At 33.3% G+C, this 27,342-nt stretch overlaps 1 protein-coding gene across 15 annotated transcripts in view; it reads right to left on the reverse strand.

Moving 5' to 3' along the window:
* Window positions 1-12,945: 12,945 nt before the first annotated feature.
* Window positions 12,946-27,342, reverse strand: part of LOC143244753 (uncharacterized) — a 145,687-nt gene continuing 131,290 nt past the window's right edge. For 12 of the 15 annotated variants that reach the window (XM_076489989.1, XM_076489987.1, XM_076489988.1 and 9 more), the window contains 4 exons: window positions 25,140-25,454; window positions 24,782-25,027; window positions 21,522-21,734; window positions 12,946-16,076 (listed from right to left, as the gene is read on the reverse strand). In XM_076489989.1, coding sequence (XP_076346104.1) covers window positions 15,865-16,076; window positions 21,522-21,734; window positions 24,782-25,027; window positions 25,140-25,454 — 986 coding nt within the window. In that variant the 3' untranslated portion in view covers window positions 12,946-15,864. The remainder of the gene's footprint in view (window positions 16,077-21,521; window positions 21,735-24,781; window positions 25,028-25,139; window positions 25,455-27,342) is intronic. The other 3 variants (XM_076489990.1, XM_076489997.1, XM_076489996.1) reach the window with 3 other exon arrangements.

Below are 27,342 nucleotides of genomic sequence, written 5' to 3' on the forward strand. Positions count from 1 at the left end.
CTTCTATATTGGAGAAACAAGTAGAAAAATGGAAACCAGATTCAAAGAACATAAAAAGTCACCTTCACACGTTTTCAAACACTGCAAGTCAAATAAACACAACATAACCATAGAAAACACTCAAATACTAAATAAAGAAACAAACATAAACAAACGTAAAATTAAAGAAGCCTTACTTATACAACAACTTCAACCAAAAATAAACCAATATAAAGGAACGCCTTTATACCTATATTAATATAATAAATAAAATTATATATTCAAACATCTAATACCGCCCTCTACATTTCGACACACAGTTACACAACCCCCTTTCAAACATGTGGTCAGCTTCCGGTCAGTTACCTCTTTCTTTGTGAACCTGACGATGACCGAAGAAGGTCGAAACGTTGTTCGCTCTTCTATGTAAAGTGTTTTCTCAGCCCAAACGAGCCGTTTTTGCATATATATTTAACACTAACATTAGGCCTAATGCTAATACACTGCAACTGAGGCCACTAACGTCAAGCCTCGTACTTTAGTACCTTGCTCACATGAACTTGTTCAGTTCATGCACTTTTTCAGACAATCCTAAATTGAATTTGTTGATTTGACAGTTATTTACAGTAATATTTATATGATCACGATGCCACAGTACTGTACCACTACTGTTGTATATAATAACGTTAAGAATCATGTCGTACACGTCGAAGTCTTATGCAATTTGACCTAAAATTATCGCCTTTAGACTGCTCCGATCTGTCAATTGTTTTCTTACCTTTCAGAAGTGTAACAAAACATATACTGATCTGATTTTTTCATCAATGCAGAGTAAAGCCGAACACGGCAGATAAGGACAATTACAAAAAAAAAAAAAATCGACTGAAGTTGAGTGTGGTAGTGAAAGTTACCCGTACGAAAACAGAAGCCGAAAAAACATAAAACTAGCCGCGTCTCTGTACACACAAGTCACCATTCGTTTAACTTATGTTTCTGCAGTATTATATTATTTTTCTGCAGATGTGACTGAATAAAGCAGTAAAATGTAAAACAAAACAGTTCCACTGGCTACAATTTCTTATAAATAGCTACAACAGAAGGAATGATTGAGAAAAATATTTCATCTTCAAAGTCAGACATCATAACATACGATCATCTTTTACCTAAAGTTTTATCAGGGGTATCCCAAGCCATTCAAAACGGATGACAGGATTAGGCATTTAGCATTGCAAAAGTTTGATAACAACTTGTACAGAGGCGTCTAATTTGACCTTCTGCAAATACAGGGAACTGCAAATTTAAGGGGGGTGGGAAAGTATCTTTATGCTCGTAAGTTTTTTCTTTTCTTTTAGACTGTGCTGGTAGGAATTTTTCAAAAGGTAACTTACTCATAACTGATAGTGGGTTAATCTATTAGTAATATTTTTTTAATGTCGCACAAAGCTACTCGAGGGCTATCTGTGCTAGCCATCCCTAATTTAGCAGTGTAAGACTAGAAGAAAGGCAGCTAGTCATCACCACCCACCGCCAACTGTTGGGCTACTCTTTTACCAACGAATAGTGGGATTGACCGAAACATTACAATGCCCCCACGGCTGAAAGGGCGAACATATTTGGCGCGACCCTCAGATTACGAGTCGCACGCCTTAACACGTTTGGCTATGCCGGACCAATATTAGTAAGATATAATTGAATTGTTATAAACCGTTTGCTATTTAATATCATCAGTCCTTTTAGCTCAAATACCCCAGAAGAAAGATGTAACAATTAAATTACCACAACGTTTGATACTTTAAATTAAAATGAATATAATCGAATAAAGTTTGTAACCAACAGTATTCGTAAAACAAACATACGTATGGACTTCTAAGTCCGGTTATAAAATTTGACAAACTTCCAACTGACCAAGTAACAATTTGTTGATGCTTTGAAACGTTACTTCTTGTGATGTACGACGCCTTAACGACCTGGAGTTGCGTTTTAAGCCTAAGGTAACAAGTATCATCATCTAGTATTGGAGAATTTAAAAATCTAATTCATTCTCGTGCTTCGAAATTTCGAAGATTCGTCCATAATTTAATTATACAATACTTCGAGCTATCCAAGCATATGGTATGTTTAATTCTACATTCTAATTCTCACCGGTTATTATGAAATAAAACAGTTTTTTGTGATAACATTAATTAATTAAATAGTTTATATCACATAGTTAAGAACAGTTATATGAAATATGAAGACAACCGTTAGAAACAATTGTATTATAAGCATCAGACCTAGGCTTACTACTACTAATCTAAAGGCAAAATGGCTTTGGAGTTATTAATCCTTTTGTTCCCCGCTAGTACAGCTGTATGTCTCCGGATTTACAACGCTAAAATCAGGGGTTCGATTCCCCTCAGTGGGCTTAGCAGATAGCCCGATGTGGCTTTGCTGCAAGAAAAACAAACAAATAATTAATCCTTTTTATTTATATTTATTTGCCAAAGGTTTTGCATGTTTTTAAATTTCGTGCAAAACTACACGAGAGCTATTTGCGTTAACCGCCTCTAAATTATCAGTGTAAAGAAAGCAGCTAGTCATCATCTCCTACCAACAACTTTTGGGGATTCGAACTAACGACCCTCAGATTGCGATTTAAACGCCCTGACTACCTGGCCCTCCCGGTCTCGACTGTTATGATGATACAAGAAATTTACCCGTAAACAGCTCATATACTGAATAATTTGATTTTTTTTTTCAGCAGAATGGACCGATTTGGGAGTGGGGGTGCAGTGGCGTAAGAGTAGAGGTAGAGAAGTGGAGGGGTGGATGCAAGGTATCTAGTGATCTTGCAAAAATGTAGTTTTACATAAACATTTGCACTACTGTCGGTAAAGTCGCATTAAATATTCCTAACAAGTATAAATTTAGACTAAAGTTATGGCAATGGTTTAGTTGAGTACGTGTCGTTAGGATTTGGCTTGAGTGTACTTTTACAGGGAAAATGGGGCATTTTCAAACGTAGGCACGAATAGCGCTTGAATTAAAAGAAGTGATTTAAAAGGATAATTTTGTAGAAGTGATCTATTAAAGAGACCTTACTTCAGTAATAGATGGTATAACAAGGTGTGGGGTGGTCATATTTCAATAGGGAGAATTGACGATTTAATCCTAGAGGGGAAGTGGAAGATTTTAGATTTATATCTATTCTCGAAATTTTCAATTTTTCTAGAATTTTATGTCAGGGCAAAAATGACTGCCCTCCGTAAGTACATTAGTGCTTCAGAATTCCAACCCGCATAAGCTAATTGTGTTATTATCAAAGTGTAATGAATATTTTACCAACAGATACCATAAAAGTAACAAAGACAGACGAACACGGGCCCAGCATAACCAGGTGGTTAAGGCGCTCGACTTAACCGAGGTTTGCGGGTTCGAATCCCTGTCGCACCAAACATGCTCGCCCTTTCACCTGTGGAGGCGTTATAACGTGACGGTCAATCCCACTATTCGTTGATAAAAGAGTAGCCCAAGAGTTGGCGGTGGATGGTAATGACTAGACTTTAGTCTTAAACTGCTAAATTAGGGACGGCTAGCGCAGATAGCCCTCGTGTAGCTTTGCGCGAAATTCAAACTGAATCAATCATGAGGAATTATTGTGCAATAGGATCCGTATAATTTTGTTTAGATTAAGTGTTTGTCTTTAGGAAGAAACGCTACAAAACTTGAAGGTCTGCTTCTTTTTTGAAGATATATCAAGCTCAAACTAATGGTGTATATCGATAAAAAAGTCCAAAACTGGAGATGGTGAGCAATCAAAATTATAACTTTCTTTAACTCAGATTCAACCACATAATGTAAAACAAAGACACTTAAATGAGGTGTCTGGTCAAAATTAGACATTGTTTTTGACAAGTGACATTGCGCACAGAGGGTGACGATCCAAATCAAATATTGAGCAAGATAATTATTTCAGACAAAAACATTTATGTAGTCTGTGTATACCTATGCATTGACTCTTGCAAAAATGGTCACACTTACTGATTGTTAAAACAAACACAGTAAGAAGAAACCTATAATACAGCTGAGTTTAATGAAATCTTATTTAATCACACGTTATGTGCCATATATAAACTATAATAGAAATAAATTGAAAATGCTCTCGACTTTAATAGGTAATTACACACAACATTAAGCCTCTTTAAGCTTAAATTATGTAAGTCAGGGCATTCATTCCACAAAAGATATGCTGGAGGAATTGAAATCCCTAGTCCTTATATTTTGTATCATAACCAGAATTTTATTTAAAGTATCAATGACCAAAACAAATTTTAGGCAATGTGCTCCTGCTCCGTTTTCACAAATTTACGAGGCAATTCGCCATATACAAAAAGTATAAATACGATTGTTTGAACTTACCAAATCTGTGATGAATTACCATCAAATGTTCGTAGCTTACACTCTAAGTTGAATCATTTCAACTCTTTCACCCAAAGCCTCATTGCTCACTTTTTACTTCCAAGCTTGCTAGTTAAACCGCCGATCTTTATCTTCCCATAATTTACGCCGATCGATATCACTCGGGAATCGATGCATTTAACCCACTATCCGAGCATCCCCATCCTACACATCATGGCATTCTGAAGAGAATCTAACTTGGAATACCTTGTATTAGTTATAGGGAAGGTCTATATATGTATATATATAAATTCGTGACAAGGAATTAATTTTTCAAAAGAAAGAAACTGACCGAACTGGGATATTCAAGGATATTAGCATCCCTAGAATTCTCCTTCTCACTCTGGATAAGTTATATATTAGATTCGTGAACTATATAAATTTATTTAGGGAGATTGATCAGACGTTACCCTATGACGAATTTAAGGTCTTGAGAATGGAGAAATGTCCGGAGTAGGGGTTCTGGGACAGAGAGAAAATCAAGGCCAATAATGTCGTTGAGGAGAATAGTAGAAGCAAAACAAAAAGCATTCGACAAAGCACATAACAAACTTCCCGTGGTCAGGGTCACAGAGTGGTTGGGATAATTCCGAGCACCGTATAATTTGCTGTGTGTGTGTTGAGGGGCGGAGTACCCCGAGAACACCCACTTTCACAATACAAGCACCACGCAATCTACATATATATTTTTCTTTGTTTTTCAGTTATCGCCTTCTCTTTTTAAAGACGCGATACTGTTACCGGCATCATTGCAATAGTGAAAGAAAACGTAAAGAAGCTGAAATACTATCAATAAATTGTTTGTAAAAACAAAATTACTAACAATTACAAACCAACAAAATTACTAATTGTGTGAGAAATTGATTAAATGTCATTTGAGGCTATATCTACAACGATCTTATGTCGTCAAAAGGCATTCGAAGGTGGGAGATGAAAAAACTTTAAGAGCTTGCATAGTTAAAACTACTTCCAAACATACAAAAATAATGAGTATGTTCATTGTAAACAATATGGGACTATTTTAAAAGGATGGTGCTCATAGATGGCAGGACAAAGACACTCGTACAGTAGCATAGGAATACTTCAATGGAAACTTGACCAGACAATGGGAAATAATTATAAGGGAATAGCATTTACTTATGAGTCTTCAACATGGAACTGAGAAACCAAAAAAAAATATAGAGAGCCAGGATTCCTGTCTTCTATTCAGTTCCAAAATCCAAAATGTGGTAGGAACATGTTGATAGAAGATGACGAAAATATACTTAAAACATGTGATATACCATTTTACTTTCCAGATGCAGAACATAAAAACATGGTTACTAAGCGATTATTATCGGCACTTTTTAACATTAAAAGTACAACAATAAACTATACACAAGTGAAACTGTACAAGAGGCTCATAGACCCCACATTCCTTGATGTATTGCGTAAAATATTCTAATTTTTAAAAGAAATTTGTGGCCTTGGATGAAGCTAAAGTAGACGAACTACAATAATATGCCTGTGATCAGAGTGCAAGTGATTTATGGAGAAATGCTTAGACACTTTGAAAAACTACAAGTTTTACACCCAAAGTTTCAATAAAAGAAAGTACAGGTTGCAGAAACTTTATTCGTGAGCAATTGTACTCCAGATTCCTGAGAAACAAGCATATGAAGTATGAACTTGAACAAGAGTTGCTTGCAAAAGATTGTTTAAAATTTATCAAATTAGTTCTTGAGAAAAAGGAAATGTATGTGTCCATACAAGAAAATGTGCTTAGTATTCTGGATGGAATAATAAAATATAATACCTTGCTGAAATTAATTGTTTTTCCAACAAACTGTTTAAACCTGAATGAGTTTATCAGAAATGGTAAACATGAGGTTATAAGAATTAAAGATGGTCAACCGAAATTAAAATCAAAAGGAATTTAGAGTTTTTTATTTGCAAATACAGCTGACTATGTTCTGCTCAGGGTTAAGAATGTAAACTTTTAGTGTAAAAAGTGCAGATGATAATGTAATTATTGATATAGAATATTATGAGAAATAAGAGCTAGATCAAAGTAACAAGTTGAGAATATTTTATATGAAGCAAATGAGGCACACAATTGTTGATGAAATAAATGATAATTGCCTGGTTCTAAGCAGAGTGGTTAAAGCTTTCATGCTTTAAAATTCATTAAATGCATACCTTGAGCATGAGTTTTACTGAGCGACAGCTAAAGATTGTCCTCAATTGTCTATTAAAGTGGATCACAGCAAACCTTTTTACCTTTTCTCTCTCTAAAACGATTTGCATGCAAGTTTGCCACCAACGGGGTATTTACCCCCAATCTCAAGCTCCGTCTTGGTGAAGTTGCGCTTCCTGTAGTTTCTCAGGCAAAGTTCTTGTGGCTAATCTTTCGCCATACGCTGACCTTCATTCCACACATCAAGCAGTTATACATCAAATGTACAAGGGCATTAGAACATTCTCTGTGCCCTCTCTTCCACCTCTTGGGGAGCAGATCGATGTTCTATGCTAAAGATCTATTGTGCCCTCTTTCATATAAAACTGGACTATGGGTCTCTTGTCTATGGTTCTGCTAGAACTTCGTGCTTGAAGATCTTGGAACCTGTATACAATCTGGAGCTTTGGCTCTGCACAGGGGCTTTCTGAACTCATCCAGCTCAGAGTTTGAACACAAAGTCTCACGAACCTCCTCTGCCTGCAATTTTCTTTACTCTATGCTTCAAAATTTGATCATTACCACAGCATCCCACCTGGGTTCATCTCTTCCTCAGTAAGCTACACTTTTTCAGGAATAGATGGTCTTTCATTCTTCCCTGTAGCCTTCCTATCCAGACGCAGCTGGCTGAATTGGGTCTGTTCTTGTATCACGTTGCTGCCTCCATTGGTTAGCCTATACCACCATAGCTTATTACCATCCCCAGCTCTGATCTTTTGTTGAGTCATCTGAGGAAGGTGGATACTTTTCTTTGGAAATACTGTCTACTATTTACTGAACATCTTTTGAACATTTCTTCCATTCCAGTTTCTATTGATGTCTCAAAATTTGATGATTCTGTATAATTTTTACGTGATGCCAGGCAAGAGAAATGGCGTACACGAACTGTACTATTTATACTGACTTGCTTAGCTCTCTAATGGCCTTGGAATTGCTTCACATTAGTTCTTACCTTGTTCTCGTTGATATTAAAAACCGACTGGCCCATTTCTCTTTATGATCTACTTCTATCTGGTTTTACTGAATACCATGCCATGGTATTAATTTCTGGGAATGAGCTTGGTGACACCGCAGCTAAGCCTGTGTGCTACCACTGCTGTGCTTGTTTCATACATAGAATACAACCAGTTGACTTGGAATTAGCAATATGATAATCAGCTTTTCCAGATAAAACCTTCTACCGAACTTTGGCTGTCTTGTTTCCATAAGGATCTGAAGGAGAAAGTTGTCCTCACTAGGTTACGTGATAGTCAGTTTTTAACTCATCGTTTTCTTTTATCTGGGATTAGTGCACCAATGTGTGGTCTGTGTGACACCAAAGTCGTTTACCCACTGATACACATTCCCAGCAACCAATTAGCAATCCTGATAGAATTCACTACCACCAAAACTAACTTTATGTTCAATAACCAAAACTACTTACAAATAAATGGCCTGTGTCACCAATTCTAGCCAATATTTCTATGACACAGACTGAATCTCAAGCAATCAATTCAGCCTTACATCCACCATTAGACTGGTACAGGTATGTTGACGATACAGTTGCTGGGTTCACATCTACAGAGCACACACTTAGGTTTTTCAACCACGTTAACTCGATACACCACAATATTAAGTTCACCTGTGAATAGGAAAAAAATAATCAAATAGCATTTCCTAACCTTAAAATCACTAAAACTGATACACAATTCCAAACAGAAATTCACAGAAAAATCACCCATACTGGATAATACATTCCCTGGGACTCAGCACATGAAACAAAACAAAACCTCAACATATTAAGAAACCAAATAAACATGGGCACAAAACTATGCTCACCTGATAAAATTAATGATGAAATCAACAAAATGAAAAACTTCACCACCATCAACAAATGTCTTCAAAAACGTGTGGAAAAAAATTATACGCATACACCTAGATCAACAACAGTAAATCTCAAGATACAACAAACTACAAAACCTTATACTGCCGCATACCATATGTTTCCGACTTCAGCGAAAAAATAAGCAACATTCCAGTAAACACCAAATTTATTGAAAAACCAGGTACAAAACTAAAGTCCATACTATGTAAAAATTACACTGACAAACACAACACCAACATAATTTATAAAATACAATGGAACAACTTCCACGACTTCGATATCGGAGAAGCAAGCAGTAAAATGGAAACTACATTCAAAGAACATAAAATATCTTCACACGTTTCTGAAGACTGCAAAGCAAATAAACATAACCACAAAAACACCCAGATATTAAATAAGGAAACAAACATAAACAAATGCAAAATCAAAGAAGCCCTACTTATACAACTAAGATCAAAATTAAACCAATATAAAGGGACACCTTTTTACCTATATTAATTTAATAACCTAACATAAAACTGCAATACCCCATACAATCTTTTAACCATTTATACTTTTGTCCCCAAGATGTGTTTGAGAATGGTCAGTTGCAAATTCTTTAACCTGAAGATTACCTTGAAAGGTCGAAACGTTCCCTGCTTCAATTGTAAAAGTGTTAATGCCCATACCAGCCATTCTGAGATACAAAATTAAGATCTCTTAATAGTTTTGTTTAAAAAAGTTTGTTAAATTATTAAAAAACTTGATTACTAAGAATTGTAACAGTGAATAATATAATAACTGATTAACCTTGTTCTAATCAGTGTGGTAGTCATAACCTACTTGTTTTCTTGCTAGGAAAATAATCTTTAAAGAAAAAAAGTGAAAGTAGGGAAGCCACCATCTAATGGATTATTTTACGATTCTAAACCAAACATTTTGTTTAATTTATAGTGATACATCTAAAGTATCTTTGTACACAAATAAAACTGAAGTAATGTTTAGTGGAATGCATATCATACATTTATATTACTGTCAACCTAAAACTGTGTGTGCCATAGTCCAAAATGGTGGATAGAGCAACCATATTTTCACTTATAAAATTACTTTTTAAGAGAAAAGTACATTGATGTGTATAAAAACAGAAGTGCTTGAATTACTGTACTTATTAAAAAAAATATGCAAATTGTACAAACCAGACTCATTGTTTTTAATGATTTGATCAAATCAACAATGGAAAAGTTGTACACAGATTTCCAAGACGATGAACTAAGAAATGATTCCACACGTAGCATTCAGAAGCTATAAACTAGCAGAAACTTTTTGTTATTTAAACATAATTCTTCTTATAACTCTTGCCATACAACCAGCTCAGCACATTTTTAGTGAAGAGTCTAGAATGGTTGAGAGGTCATTTTAGAAACCAGCGATTTAGGATTATTTCAATGAATGAAGCCCTGTACAACTTCTAAAATGAAAAACCAAGAACTCTTAAATATTTATTAAAATATTAAATCTATATGAATTATACTAAGGTGGTACCCATCCTGGACCTTGTATCATTCTTCTAATAATTACAATTTATTGTAAAAATTGCATTTTTAATTTGAGAATCACTAGAAAAATCATCTCTTAATGTATTATGCATCTGCTCTAACTTCAGCCCTGAACTTTTGGGCGTTACCGTGTCATTAGATTCAGAAAATGTCAAAACTAATGATTTCTTATACATAACTCGTATACTCCTTTTTGAAGATAATGATACAGTTGTACCCCACCAACCCCTTTTTTTTATGATTCCTGTCAATGCAGTAGTCAATTGATATGTCAAATTGATTGGGATATCTTCCATCACCTGACTTGGACCCATAATTAGCTTAATCACAACACTTAAACCTCCATATCTAGAACATTTAAAGCATATTTCTTTGTTACATCATTTTATTTATTTACAAGTTAACTTCTTCAATATTGACTCTCACTGTCACAGATATGATCCAAGAACCTAGATATTGCAATTACCACCAAACATCTTTTATAATCAAAATATCCCAAACTTTACTGGAATGACGTTTTTTGATCCACCTTAAGATACTGAGCTGGACTGTATGGCTGGAGACAATTTATCTGTATAATCTGTTTAACATTAAAGAAATTGAAAACATAAGATTACAAGTTAACTCTCATAGATATAATATTTGAAATTAAACCATTGTATTCACCAGGAATGCTTTTATAATTATTACAAAATAAGAGAAATAATAGGTGTTATTTTTAAAGTTTTGCTATTCTCATTTTATAAAAAGATTATTCAGTGTATTATACTTTCTCAGTTTCAGACACAGTGTATAAGATGTCTGAGCACATTTGTTTTCTCCCAAAATGATGTAATTTGTAAATACAAATATACTGGTTTTGTGTTTAATAATGGCTTGATTTATACCAAATTAATAGAGCTATTGGGTGACCAAAGCTTATAAATTTAACTTAAATAAAAAAAAAATTGATAAAGATGTTCTGTTCATTTCAAACCATGCCATTATAAATCATGGAGATAATATTCTTCATGTTTTAATAACAGTCATGTCAATGAACTCATGCAGTAGAATTTTAACAGCAAATACCCAGTATGCATGTAGTTCATCTTTCTTATTTACAAAGTGATTTTAAAACTGGTGTACCATATTCAAACTTTTAGGGCTACATGTCATTTAGACAGTTTTTCTTCTACAGCATTTAACATAAATTTAGTGAAAGTTTTGACAAATCACAATTATAGGAATATATACTGTTATATTTTTGTATAAAAAAGTGGTGGTAATGAATTGAACAGATGCTCATGGACAGTACTATCAGTAGAATATTGGATATGCCAAAGAAACAGAGTTAAAGAAGTTACCTTATACTGGCAAACAATTAGGTAAAAGGTTTTACACCTTTGGCACATATTAGATGTGTATTTCAATTCATTCTACGAATAAACAGTTTACTTCACCTAACAATCTCGTAAAATATGTGGTCACTTGCTGTCCATAAAATCATTAATCTTTGTTGTGTGGGTTCTAGCTTTGGGTTGGTTGGATGTTTGGCATTTATTGGCACAAAACAACCAGGCTATCTGTGCCAAACAACCAATTTAAAAAACGTTATAAAATGTAAAAATGAATAAAAGTAAAACTTCAAACAGCTGGTTAAAAACACCTAGAGTTAAAAAGGCTAATGGTATGTAAAAACATTAGTAAGGTAGACAGTGTCACCATCACCAATGACACTGTCCAATGTCAGGAGCAAAACCATAGTAAAAACATGTCTAAAATGGTGCCATTGTTGAGAGTTGCAATGATGACATGAAAGTAAAGTGTGAGCTATTGCGACTTGAGTGTCACAGAGGCCACATCAGTACCAGATAAAAGAAAACAATCAGTTAAAAAACTGTGATCGATGTGTAGCCTTGCCAGTACAACTTCCTCCTTCTGATCCTTATGGAAAACAAGACAGCCAAAGAGTAACAGGTGGTTTCATCTGGAAAAGGCTGTTATCATGTGTCTCACTCCAAGTCAATCACCAACTAGGATAGGAAACAAGATCTGAATACAGAGCCTTAGGATTTCTTAGACAATTAATGCACAATGAGAAAATGAGGTACAGAATCTGACTGTGATGGTGAATGTGTAAAAAGAGTCATCCATACATGGTCTGATTATCTGTTGCTGTTTTTTTTCAGTACCCACTATAGAGCCCTATGAGGGGACACACTACAATGCCAAGCAAGGACACTGTAGCACTGCCAAGGTTTGTGAGCACTATATCAAATAGCAGCATCAGATACAATGTATAGAACACCTGCTGAGAACATCCCATGCTGGTACTCAGTTGATCCTAGCCCAAGAGGACCAGCTAACTGACACTGGAGAAGCCACCTAAGGCTGCCTGTGTGCACGAATTCAAGGCCAAAGTGACATGTTGGGGTTTGTTCTCTCAACCACCAGGATCCTCTCGCAGGTTCTCACGCGTGGCAAACACGTGGGTGGATGAAAGTACAAAACCTTCTTTGGGAGGTCCCCTCATCATGTACAGGAATCCACCTCAAGATGCCAGCCTTAGCTGGTTGTCTGTCTACTTGTAGAAAAGTACACTTTTAAAAAATCTGAGTTTGTCAAACATTGCATATTATCTTTGGACAATATATAATTTTTCTGTGGCAATGAACAACTTTCAAGTTGTAAATAAGAAACAGTTAAGAGTTTGATTATGGTCAATTTTAAAGCATTAGAATCAGGTGTCATGACTTTCCAAAGAGTAAGCTCACTATAATTTTAACTTACTCTCTTAATTATTAAAAAACTAAAGCTTCAGCACTACATACAAAAATAAACTCTGGTTGAAAATTGACAAAAAAAAGACTTTTAAATGGTTAGATAAAAACAATATAATCTTGGGGTTATAATAAAACAGTTAACCATAGCCTAAATAATGCTGACATAGTGATGTTTATTAAACCACACACACACACAAAAAAAACAATACTATTCCCAAGGCAAGACATCACCAGGATGATCTTGCTATACAATGAAATGTACAGACAAAAAAATTTATGGTATCACACACACACAAGGTTGCTAAAATTGTTCTTACTTGACAGAAGGCACAGAAAAAACACCAAGCACATAATCAAATGATACAACAGTTTTGTATTACATGTGATTTTAAACTACTTAACTGCCCAGTAGAAATGTGCTGTAACAAGTAAGATATTTTTGGGAGAAAAAAGCATTTTTACATCAAGTAAATTATTCCTTCCAAAAACAGTTCACACAATATGGTTTGTAAAATACATGCCTTACAAAAATCATCACCCACATTCTGTACCTTGTAAATAATGTGATATTAAATGTAATTACTTCACAAAATAAGAGCACAATTTTTTACATGAGAAAAGAAGATGATATTTAACAACCTTTAAGAAATTATAGTTAAAGACTAATAAATAACACTTGATCATTTACTCACACATTATGGCTTTAAGAGATTATCCCCAAATGCTTTTTACAAGGAAATGCCATCTTGTAAATGTTTCACATGAAAATATTCCAGATGGTTCACTAAAAATGATGTAATACAAATCAAAAAGAAAACTGCTAACCTTGTACTTCTTGCATTTAAAATACTTCTAACAGAGATTTGTTTCTACAAAGTTGTACATGTATGTTAAACCTACTTAAGAAGATCAGTTGACAAGATAATCCTTCTGTTCCATAAACTAGACCTGAAATATAAACACAATTTACTACTGTTTGTTTAGTAATCATTACTATTGTTTGTCAATACCAAACTGTTCTTGTACGAATTGGGAAGTATACATAAAAATTTACACTTTTACACCATAATATATATCTATATATACACTCATGTAATATACTAACCTCTCAGAAACATAATCATTTTTTTTTTTTTTTAATGGAAGGAAAAAGATTATGAAATTGTTCCCTAGTTTACAGCATATCATTTTGTGGACCTACAATTAAAAATAATGTTTATAATTTTATTCTGTGTAGCACACACTTTCCTGTATTATTTATAAGAAATTGAAAAGTACCTCTTCAAAATATACGTACAGTGTTTAAACACCAACAGTAAGTTTCACTAGCAAAAATGCCAGAACGAATACTGATGGTTTATGTTAAACAAGAAAACAGATTCAAAGTAGCTAAAACTCAATATTTACAAGACATTAAACTAAAAAAATGCTTACTTCAACATAGCACAAGCTTAATATACATTATTTCATAAAAATAATCTTTCTAATTAACACATTTTATAATCTCTCCTTCCTGCCATTTGACTAACTTTAGATTTTTTTTTTTTTTTTGTATAATGCATGATGGCCACGAAATTAAAACTATGTAACCAGATATGGAAATGTGACTCCAATTTCTATTTCTGCAGAGTATTTAGTGTACATCAATCACTACAGATAACAGACCATGCAAACAAGGAACAGATTTGTATCACAGATTTTAGGTTCAGTACCTGAATACACAACAAAAGTAACACTAGAACAACTATACAAATTGCACTACAATTATTAAAATTTTAAAGTTTAACTGATGTACATTGTAGCAAAACTACCTTAACTTGCATGTAGAAGCAGCTCATAACAATATCAGAAAATAAAAACAAGGAAACAATCCTTTAATTTGTGTTATCACAAATGCCTTACTACTCTGTAACAGAAATGTTACTTCAGAAGACATAAATTTACTGTGCAATTTGTGACACCAGATGGAACATGCACCTAAGATTTAAAATTATAAATCTAAGAGACTTATTCAGCTGCTTATTTATAGGTTATTGTAAAAATGAAACAACATATATACAAAGCTTGTTTTGTAATGTCAATATGATATGTAAACAAAGAAAAGTAATTCAGATAAGATTCATACAGAACATGTACTTCACAGCATTATGAGAAAACAAATAATCAAAGAACATTCAGTTCATGATATTAGGATAATACTTAGAATGAGAAAGTAAAAGTGATCTATATAACAGGTTCACACATCAAGTTTGTATTTCTTGATGTTTGTGTGACAGACACTTAAATTGAATAAAATCTGTAACCTCAGCAATAGGTTAACACAAAATAGTTATTTCTTGTTGTCTATATGACATTTACACTAAGACAATAAAAGTAACTAATATAACAGATACACACAAAACAGTTACTTTTTAGCATTACAATGACATTTAAGTTGAGAAAATAAAAGTTAATATAGATAATAGATTCACACAGAATGTTTGGTTCATAGCTTTAGGATGACATTTAGATTGGGAAAATTAAAAAGTGTAAAGTGACTAATAGAAGATTCACCCAAAACATGTACCTTATAGCATCAGGATAACATTGAAGTTTAGGAAATAAAAGTAATTTAGATAACAGATTCACACATGTACTTCACAGCATTTGTATGGCACTTAAATTGAGAAAATAAAAGTAATTTAGATAATAGATTCACACAGATCCATTTCATTTTCCAATTTTAATATACGACAGGCTGATAAAATATAAATAATGTAGATAATAGATCCACAGAGAGTATTTTTATTTCCTTGTGTTAGTATGACACATTAGTTGTGAAGGTAAAAGTAATGAGTGTAAAAAATCCACACAGAAATTTTGTATTATCTGGTGCTCAGTGTGACCAAATTACAAACAAAATTGAGATAAATTTACACAACATTTCTGTTTCCTGGTGTTAGTAATAAACCATAACATGGAAAAATTCAAGAAAAAAGTACAGGCATGACAACCTTAAATATTATTATTTCTTAAGGTCCTAAGTAAACATACAAAGTTAATGGTTCTTTCTCTGGTTAAATTATTGAGAAATTAATGATGAACAGATGCAGCTTGCTGCTGTCGTTCTAACTCTTCAACCAAGTATGCTCTCTGGTGAGGAACTGGTGGCATTTCTGGCATCTGCTGCTTCAGTACATCACTTCTAAACCATTTTGATAAATTGACAGGTGACTGTCGATTCGCAACACTCTGTACTGGCATAAGATGTTTTCTCCCTGTACCAGACATGTTACCAAAACTTCCTATAAGAATTCAATCATACAGAATATATATTTATATCACTAGAAGACATCAATGAAATAGAAGTTAGAAACAAGAAACAGCAATATGATGATAAATAAGCACATCTGTATTTCCTGGAGTTAGTATGACACTATGGATGAAGTAATGCAGAAAAAAAATAGAGTGTGTGAAAATGCACCTCAGTTTAAGAAATAAGTAATATAGAATAAAAACTCCATGAATGAAAATGTATTTTGTAAAGCTAGAGGCAAAATAAGCATATCTACTGTTACAAGCATACATAATGCTAGTAGTAAAACAAGCAGATCTAATGATATATGAAACTAGATGTAAAAAAAGGTACAAAATATTGCCATTTTCGACATGGGAGGGGAGTAATTCTCTAAAACTTGGCAATGTTCATCCTTTATGCCAGCCCTGGATTAACCATTCAGCAAAATAAGAACATGCTTAGAGCACCAAGGAAAGGGAGACACCACAGAGTTTTTCCCCTAATTACCATGTCCATAACCCATACACTGCCACTTTCAACTTCAATCGATTTTTTTGGAACTGTCTTTATCTGCTGTGTTCGACTTTACTCTGCACTGTTAAAAAAAAATGTTGTCTTTGGCTCAGTGAATGACTAAAGTTTCAAGAAACTACTAAGCTATGTATCTGAAGTAAGAAGTCATTGATTTGCTAAAGACTATTGTAAAGAGCAGTACAAAATGTTAATCAAACTTCAGGTAAAAGATGATCATGTTATGACATTTGACCTTAAAGATTAAATATTTTTCTCAATAATTCCTTCTGTTGTGGCTATTTATAAGAAATTATAGGCAGTGGAACAGTTTCTTTTACATTTTACTGCAATATTCAGTTACATCTACAAAAATATAAGAATATAATACCACAGAAACACAAGTCAAGTGAAATGGTGAGAGATGTGTACAGAGATGTGGTTAGTTTTATGTTTTTTTTCGGCTTCTGTTTTTGTACGTTATATTTGGGTTATTGTCTCATTTGTTTTAGTTTTATTTGCATTAGTTTTGAATTATTCATGTGTGTTTTGTAATATTTTTATAACTGTGTTTCTCACTGAAGCTTTTCTGGGAAACAACTTTCTTGGCTTCAAACAACTTGTACAAAAAAACTTCATATGTGAGTACATGTTTTGAAATTTATCATACCAAGAAAAAATTTAGAAAGGAATTCCACCATTCACAGATACGTAACCTATAAGAGTATTTTGGCATGTATGTATTCCCTTGTGATTATGTAATAATATAAACAAACTGACTGACTGGAACAGTTTAAAGGCAATACTCTGATCTTTGAGATCAAACTGCATAAGACTTTAACATGTATGACAACATAATTCTTAATGTTGTTATGTATACACTATACTGCTAGTAGTAGTACAGTACTGTAGCATGTGGTCATACAAAGGTACTGTAAAGAACCAACAAATCAACAAAATGAATTTAGATTTGTTTGAAAAAGTGCATAAACTGAACAAGTTCATGTGAGCAAGGTGAGTACTGAGTACTAGACTTAATGCAATAGCATTAGGCCTAACGTTAGTGTTGTTATCTGGCAATGATGTTAGGCCTAAATACTGTAAATCGTTTAGTGTAAGTAGAAATGCTACTCTAACCCAGAATAATGAAGTGGACTATTCCCAATTTAAGGCCGTCGATTTGAATTTGCCTTTGCATCCAGAAATGTAGATAAAGTTTCAAATATATGCATATATTGTTTATATACGGTTTGTTGGTTCATTCAAAGCCCCCAGGTCAAAACTGAGCTCAAAGTTGAGGTTATAACTCATTCTTCAGATATTTGATTAAGATTAAGATACTCTAACGTAGACCTAACCCAGTATTTAGCAATTCAATGTACATTACAGCTTAAAATTGAGTATATGTTATGTATGTGTATCAGTACAGTATGTGTTGTTGATCACAGATTGTTTTGGAATACTTTTTGGCTCACAGTAGATTTGCATATTACAATTGATATTGCTTCTTGCATAAAGCTACTATAGCAACAACCTCAATGAAACATTTGCAATGACTGAAAACTAATTCTCCTAAAATGGATTGAAGCCAGTTTCGAATCAATTCAAGACTGGTCTTGAATGGTTTTCAACCAATCAGAATGCAGCAAATCAAAACACATATTTATGAATTAATGTTTATGTGCTGATGGACCTAGGTAAGATAACTTTTTCACAGTCTTTGTCTGAATGTAGACCTAGAGTTTAGTATGTTTGACTGCCTTATCAACATTTTTCTTTATGAATTTCAGTGTCTTCCTAATCATTATAACTATATATGATCCACATTCTTTTGTCGTTTTTTTTATTTTTGTTTTTGTATTTTTCAGACTGCAAGATGAAAAGTGCTCAATTAAGTGGTGCACAAGAGAAAACCAGCAAAACAAGAACCAACAAAAGGCTTTGGATTTAGTGGCTAAGCCTGGAAAGTTTACTAATTTTTCACTCAACTTACACAAAATGATCTTCAAAATCAAAAGCCATCTCCACCATCACAAGTAACTTGTACTGCATCTGACTCTGACAAAATTATTTTGAACCAAGCTTCACACCTACAAGTAACACTTTGTCCACTTTAAGGTCAGAACATTATGATGACGTTGAGGTGTCACAGGCTGGCTCAACTGGAACAAGTCTCACTTTGCCTGTAAATTCTACAGATATCTCTAGTGTTAATGTTTATGCAAGTTTCTCTACAAGACAGTCTGAAATTTAAATAATTGCTGAAAATAAAAATCTACCAGAATATGGTAAAATGCTTCAGTCTACAAAAGATGAAGAAACTAAAGCAAAAGATCCAGGGTTGTGGCTTATTTGATTGCTTGTGGACCCACTGACTGTCGACACCACAGTCAGCCAGTTGGCAAATCTTGCCAGACTTTCAATAGTGGCAAACCAACGAGATACTGATCGCAAAACCTTTTCTATGGGGCAAAAGCCAATGGTGAGCAATACAAGAGAGAATGTTTATTGGATTCATCATTAACAGGGTAAAATTTACTGCTTTGTTTGTAAACTTTTTACCCCTAAATTTTCCTCACGTTTTGTAAAAAGAGAAGGGTTCAGTGACTGACGAAATACCATTGTACTTGATCATCATGAAAGAAGCACCACTCAATGAGACTCTATGATAACATACTTAATTAACAAACAAGGTTCATGTTTGTAACCAGAGTTGGTAAAACAAAATAAACAATTGTGCAACCTCTGGGAACAAGCCTTGGGCCCTGTAACAGTTGTTATTTGTATTTTAGCTGAACATAGCCTGGCTTTTTTCTGAATAGATAAAAAATTTGGTTCACTGCAGAATGGAAAATTTTTAGGGCTGTTTGAGCTCATAAGTCAGTCTGATCCATTTTTAAAACAGCACATTTTGAAATAGGGAAATTCTGGAAAAGGAAATCCTTCTTACTTGTCTAAAACCACCTGTGAAGAACTCATTAAACTAATGGTTCAGAAGGTCCACACGTTCATTGTTGATGAAGTAAATTCTGGTTACTTTAGCCTGTCAGATCTATCACATAGATCAGTTAAGTGTTGTATTTTGAATGCAGCCCATTCACTAAATCTGGTAGGCTAAAGTGCTGTTGACTGCTGTCAAGTGGCAGTTAATTTTTTCTCTATAATGCATTTGCTCTTTACATTTTTTCAGCCTCAACCAGCCTGTGGAAAATTCTTAAAGCTTGTCTTAGAAATGAAAGTGTGTTAAAATCCCTCTCTGATACTAGATGGGATACACATGCTATGGCAACAACAGAAATTCTGAGGTATTTCTTTAACATTTTGGAAGCTTTAGAATGTCTAGTTGAAAACCAGTCACAAAAAGGAGACACTAGAAGAGAGCAGACAATATTGCAAATAAGATGCAAGAGCTAGAATTTGTTTCATGTTGATCATGTGGGATGAGATTTTGCAAAGATTTCATAAAGAAAGTCAAGTTCTGCAAAATGAGGATGTGAACTTAAAAACGTGCAGACCTGTACGGGTCATTAGCTGACCAACTGCGCACTTTAAGGGATGAATTTGAAAGATTTGAAGTAGTTGTAAAGGAAGTACTACCAGATGTTGATTACAATGCAGCTCAAACTCACAAACGTGCCAGAAAGAAGGTTATCAATGCTGGAGATGCACAAGAATTAGATCTGAATGCCCGAGATAAATTTCGTACCACTACCATCTGCACAGTTGTTGACAAACTAGAAACCCAGATGAGAACAAGAGGAGAGGTGTACAAAGAAATAGCAAACAGATTTTCTTTCCTAAGTGATGTGTCAAATGATGTCATTTCATCTGCTGAAACTGAAAGGTACTCTCAGTGTTCCCAAAAGCTAACTGACACTTACCCAGAGGACTTGGACACTAATCTCTCTGCCGAGCTTCAGTAGTTTCACTCATATGTGCACCATAAGTTCAGTGCAACAAAAACTGTAAAAACTAGATTTAGTCATGGTGAACTTTGTAAAATAATTTCAGAAGACAGAATTGAGTGTGCATTTCCAAACGTATACATTGCAATTCATTTATTTTTAACATTAATGGTTACAAATTGCAAAGCTGAGCATTCATCTTCTCAACTCAAGCATATTAAAAGTTCTAACAGAACAACAAGACAGGCTGAATGCCTTGTCTCTGTAAGTATAGAAGCAGATTTATTATGCCAATTTGTTTTGAGGACTTGATCAAAGGCTTTGCAATTAAAATATCTAAAAGACATTTTTTAAAAAATTTAAATAAACATTAAGGTATAAGTAAATAATCTGCTCACAGGGTTTTAAGTTTAAAGTGAGAATTTTTTTAATAAAAGGGTTTTGAGTAAATTTTTCAAAGTGAGAATTGTAAACTCAGAGTGAAAACAAATATGAAGTAAATATAATTCTTTTTAATTATCATTAATCAAAGAAGTGATTTCCTTCATCATTTCTAAATAAAAGGCCTCAGTCATTGTTTCATTTTGATCCATGCCCAATCTGTTAGATAAATAAAAAAGTTTCAATTTAATATGGTTGTGGGGTCTGACCTGGAAGAAAACTGAAGAAGGGTTATAAATTTGCAAACTTTTATTTGACTTTCAGCATTTTATGAGTCTTAATGTCTTGTCAGTTAAGCAATGGAGGGGCCGAGGGGGGCACTTTTGTTGGGTTGTGCTTTGGGCATCAGTTGCCTTTAATCCTGTCCTGCTTTCTGCAAAAGTTAGGGGCTAGTTCTTAGATACTGTTTCTGATAAGGTTAGTTAGGTTTTAAGAGATTTAATAAGTTATTGCTCTTCTTCACATGGCAGAGTAGTAGTTTTTATACATGTGACAAGACACCACCCTTTTGTTATATGGTAAAGAGTAAGATACAAGAGACCTAACAAGACATAACCCTTCTAACGGTATAGGAAAAATATGCTAGTGATACCCACCTCCAACTCCAGTGACAGCAGACAAAGGGTTGAAGTTTGGAGCACTACTGACAACTGGTGCTTGATTTTGACTCATTAGTAATTGAAGTTGTTGAAATGCCAATGGATGGATACCCCAACCTTGAGCCAGGGCATGTACTTGTCGGATGTCTAGCCCTTGCTGCTGCTGGAGAATCAGGAAGTAAGCAAGGTAGTTCAAGGAAGACATTGGACCTGAGAAAATTACAAAGATGGTAAGTGAAGTATACTGTTTACAGTCTGTGTAACAAAGAAACACCATTTCAAAGGAAGAAGTTAATTATAATCTTGCAATACACAAATATCAAATAATTTAAATGTCTTTGTATAATGATATTTCCATTGATACTAATTTCAGGAAGTTTTGTACCATAATCATGTTTCCACTGATACCAAATTCTAAATGTCAGTGTTTCTGTACCATAATGATGTTTGCATTCATCCTCTCACTAGAGGTTCAGTTGATTTGAGTGACATTGTGACTCTAAAATAACCAACAATTTCTGTACTGTAACTTCTAACATGTTTTATGTATCTTCACAAAATTTGGCAAGCTATCAGTAAACATTACAAGTCTTTTGTAGATTTAAAAAAAACAAAATTTTGAAAGAAGTGTATAAACAAAATTGACCATGAAAATATGGAGTCAGAGCAATAACTACATTGAAAGCAAACTGATTTCCATGTTAAGATTGAAATTATTATTATTCACCTTAAATTGTCAAATTTTATTTGAATATCTAAAACCTCCTAAATAAATCAAGGGTTTTTTTCAGTAAAACTTTATATTTTCTCTATCCCAACTCCACATGCATTCAGCCAATTTCACCAACCTTGTAACTAAAATCTAAATTACTGTTTTTTCTTCCTAGAATGAATGCACATTGTAGCATGAAACAACAATTGTTTATCCTTAAGAACTTAAAGCTTGTGATAGTATATACCTGTTAATACTTAATTTTATCATTTTATTTCCTTTTCATGAACAGCTAATTATTCTGCCATACAAGTTGTAAGTCACTCAGAGAACATGTACAGTTGAACCTTAATAATAACAACAGGCATTGTGCTACTGAGGGCAGACCTTTTCAGTCTCTTTCTTTTTCTATTATTTGTAACCAAAGTAAATCTTACAATAATGAACAACTTGTTATTCTAGATTAAGGACAGTGTCTACAGTCTCTGTCTAGTTGGGCATTATACAAAGTGGGAAGTTATATCTGTATGCCTGTACAGTAAACCACTAAATTCCAAACATCCCACAGAAGAATGACGAATGTGACGTTTAATGGATTAGCTCCAAGCTATATACCATAATAAATGTTTTCACACATTGAAAGTGCAATCTTTTTATGCTGGGGAATTTTCTTTCATAACATTGTGGAATACATAAGCTGATAAATTCCACATTATGTTCTCACAGCAAAATCATAACAGCTTAATAATCTGCATGTGCTATGTTTCCCTTAAGAGTATTGTACTACGGTGTCATGTGACAGCCTAATGACAGAACTAGTGATTTGTTGCTTTATTTTCAGGGAATTTCTACTGCAGTTATTGACAGTAAAATAAACACAGAAAATAAATTTTAAATGTTTAGCAGTTCAAATTCTGAACTTTGAAACATTATGACCAATGATAAGGAAAAAAATAGCACAACTAATCCAAACCTCAAAACCATGTTGATAATGCTCTGACTGTATGTTGAGGCAATGTGCATACACCAAACAATATGGAATCCAGCATTGCATGACCTAACTTTGATATTAAGGTAACCTTGCTATAGAGGGCACTTGGATGCCTTTAATGTCAAGGTCCTACTGTATCTCACATTAACATATTGAAGATGTAATGCATAAGCTGCTAGTGAAGAATTTTGATTACATTTTTATCATATTACCTAATACATTTTCTAATTTTTACATTTTAATTACTTTTAACATAAATAAATAATCACATAAAAAACAAGCAAATAATGTTCTATAATCATTAAAATATATTTTACTTTCTAACAATGGCATAAGATCCTGTTGGTCTAAACATAGCAAGATAAACATTCAAACTGAAAATTATATAGACAATACTCTGTGCAGAAGAACATGTAATATAATACATTAAAACAACAGTTTTCTATTGATTATAAACAATACAGTATTAAAAAAATCAGCAACTTATTGGCAATTGCAAAAAATGGGATGTAACAAGTGGGCATGGCAAATGAATCTGATATTCTAGTTTATGACACTAAACAAACAAGATTGAAGGCTATAAAAACTTTGCTTTGTCTTAATAATATTTATCTAACAATGAGTAATCCACATTAAATTTCATATTTTTCAAATGGATGGTAATTAAGTTAGAGAAGAGAGAATATCTAGTGAACAAATGTCACAACTGATGAAACTTTGCAATGGATGTCAACTGCCTGTTGTGGAGACAAGTGAAGAGAACAACATTTCAAAAGTCTTCCACCTTTCATCTTTAGGTTCAAAGATGAAAGGTGGAAGACTTTCGAAACATTGTCCTCTACACTTGTGTCTCCACAAAAGGCAGTTGCCATCCATTCTACAAAGTTTCATCATGAATACCCTGCCTGAACAATCTATCAAAAAAAAAGTCAATTCTTTTATTAGGGAAGACAAAGGATTAAAAAGATTTTCTTATCAATCACAAACTTAAAACTTGTATATTAAAATTTGATTTATAAGATACATTTCAATGACACATTTATTTGTAAAATGTGATAATAAAGTTGTTTAATTAAATTTTGAATGTGGCTGTGTAAAACATCATGACATGTACACTTTGCATTGTTAGTAGTGAGAGGTAATAACTTTGTGATGCCTTTGAACCATAAGTATGTTTCAGTAATGCCAATATCTAAACATCTGTTACTGTAGTATAATGATGCATTTATTATTAGTTATTTTTGTCATTTTTATACCACAATGATACTCCTTTAATATTAATTTCCTGATATTTTCCTACTATAATCAAGTTACATGGACACCAATTTCTATAAATTTCAGTTACTGTAACATGATGGTGTTTCCATATATGTTTTTCTTTCAAACTTGCAAAGTATATTTCAAAATATTAAATTATATCAAAATTTATACTAGCTTTTTTTCACACTGATCTTGAGTTATTTCCATGAAAGTCAGTAAATTATTTCATAGAATAATTTACAACCACCACACTGTTTTCACAAAGTGTACTACCCCAGGGAATAATCTACATACCTCGAACATTATGGATGTTCATGTTGTTCAGGACAAAATTACGAAGCAACATAATGTTAAGATTATGACCAAGACCAACACTTCCAGGTCTAACCAAGTTATTATTTAAAGTAGTAGATGCAGAAGAACCCATACAAAAGGCTGTTGGAGCATTTAATTGTCGCTGGGCTGCAAGAAGAGCCTGGGTTTGTTGCTGCTGAAGCAAGTGCTGTTGTTCCATCAGCTTAACAAAATATTCTTGAGCAACTAGAAATAAATAATTAGAAATTTCAAAAATAAAACACAAAACTGTTTGCCTAAACTACTCAAACTTTTACCAAAAACAACTTAACTGCTCATCTCTTGAATAAAAACAAACCTGACTGTGTTGGGCCTAAAAAAGATTTCCGAGAAACAGCACCAATTTTGCTTCCTCCTCGATCAAAACGGTCACCTGCTGTACTCTGACTTGAAGATCCTTTCAAACTTGGTTGGCCATGCCCCCATAGCACTTGACTACTGGTTTCAAGTGCTTGATGGTTTTTATTTTGATGATCACTATTAATATTATCACTTCCTTGGACCTGTGTTGGAGATTGATGGCTCCTCACTGTCACAATAGGTACTGTACTGATGTTGAGACTTTTCTTAATGGGAAACACTGCCGGCTGGTTGGATTTTTCAACAGGTGATTCTAACAGGACAAAAAGAAGATAATTATTAACAAAACTGCTAATTGATAAACATATTTGTATAATTATGTGAAAGAACTTTATGTAGGTCTTACCAAGAATTTGTAACTATTTATTGATGAGACTTAATGCAGAGAGAGACCAACAAGGGAACTGCAAATGTTGATGCAGACCATATGACACTGTGCATGAAATGAAAACAATCTCTGTCTATAATGAAAAAAATACTGTAAATATATTTCTTGAAGAGGGGCCTGTTATTAAATATTCATAACTGTTTCATTTAATATAACAGTTATAATTTAGATAGTTATACAGCACAAGCATTAACTTCAGCATGAAATGGTACTCGTGATAAGTTTGCTTGCATAAGTATTTATGAATCACTTGTTCTGTAGTTCATTTGTTGGGAAATGATGTCATATTACTCAAATCTTCTAAATTTTTCTCCGTGCTTTAAGTGAGTATTGTTACACCATAGCATCTTGTAGTTTGTAGAAAATTCTAAGCCTCAGTCAGGTTTAGAGAAGAATAATTAATTGTGAAAATTTGATTCTCAAGTTAGTCCGATTAAGACAAAGTCAGTGAAAGATATAGTCAAATATATCTAGACTGTATTTGTAAGTTCAGCTATAATGAATGAATGGTGGCAACTTTTAAAATGTAATAATTTCAGATTGCATTGTAATAACAGAATAGAGAAGAATAAATAATTGTGTAAATTTGGTTCTAAAGCAACTGAGCAAGCCTGTGTGAACCTTTGGCAAATCATTTGTAATATGTGAATAAACACACACAAGTAAGAGAAACTAGAAGACCTTTGCAGATGGACATCTCAAAATATATCAGTGTGTCATATGTGAATGACCAACACAAAACCTCTCCAACTTCCTATACAAAAGTAGTATCCCAAAAACAGAAAACCCATTCAAAGTTTCCATCTTGCAACTATAGATTTTAAAGAGTAAAAATAAGGAAGCTAAATTCTTCAATGAAAAAATTCCAAAAATGAACAGAGACAGACCATGGGTGGTAAATATAACTAAACTTTCATTCAAAAAACAACACATCATACTAACACACTTGACAATAGTAATTTCACAATTTAACACTTGCACACTGAAGTATTACATACTCTTGCAATTTGTTTTTAACACTATAAACTTTGTATCCTTTCCATGTATTATTGGTTATTGACAGCTTTTTTTCCCTATCTGTGTACTGTTTTTAGTTAATGATAAAACATTGTAGTTCTGTCTGTTTTCAAATCTTATAAAATAGTTATATATATGTTAGTATTATAATAATCCTATATTAGAACAATAATGAAACAATTATAAGAAGTTTTATATTCTAATTACTATTCTAATATCAAACAGTTGTATATATTAACCCTGAGGAAACTGCAAAGGAGAAACACTGGTTTTGAAAACAAAAATCTAAAGTGTAAATGTATTTTTTTCTAAACTTTTTGACAGAAAAGAAAATTACAGTGATGCCAACTATTTCAAATGACTGAGCATAATGATTGTAGGCAGGGCCCTTTATCATTTGCAGCTACTAGGCCTGACTAATGTCTCTAAGCTGTTTATTATTATATTATTAATATAACTATTATTATTTATTACTGTTAAAGATTGAGCATTTATGACTGTGTTGTGTGAATTTAATAAATAAATTTTAAAAAATTATTTTGAAATTATGTCTTATTTAGTTCAGAGTAACAAACATACTAATAAAACAACATTGAACATGCACAAACAGTAAGCAGAAAAAGCCTTTGTGTAAGGACTAGTTTATATCATGTTTATGACACTTATTGTAATAGTTTTGCAGCTGTTGCAGCCTTTACTTACATGAGAACGTCTCTGGATGGTTGGAAGTTATAAC

Source organism: Tachypleus tridentatus, chromosome 2 (assembly GCF_004210375.1).
Source record: "Tachypleus tridentatus isolate NWPU-2018 chromosome 2, ASM421037v1, whole genome shotgun sequence".
NCBI classification, from domain to species: Eukaryota; Metazoa; Arthropoda; class Merostomata; order Xiphosura; family Limulidae; genus Tachypleus; species Tachypleus tridentatus.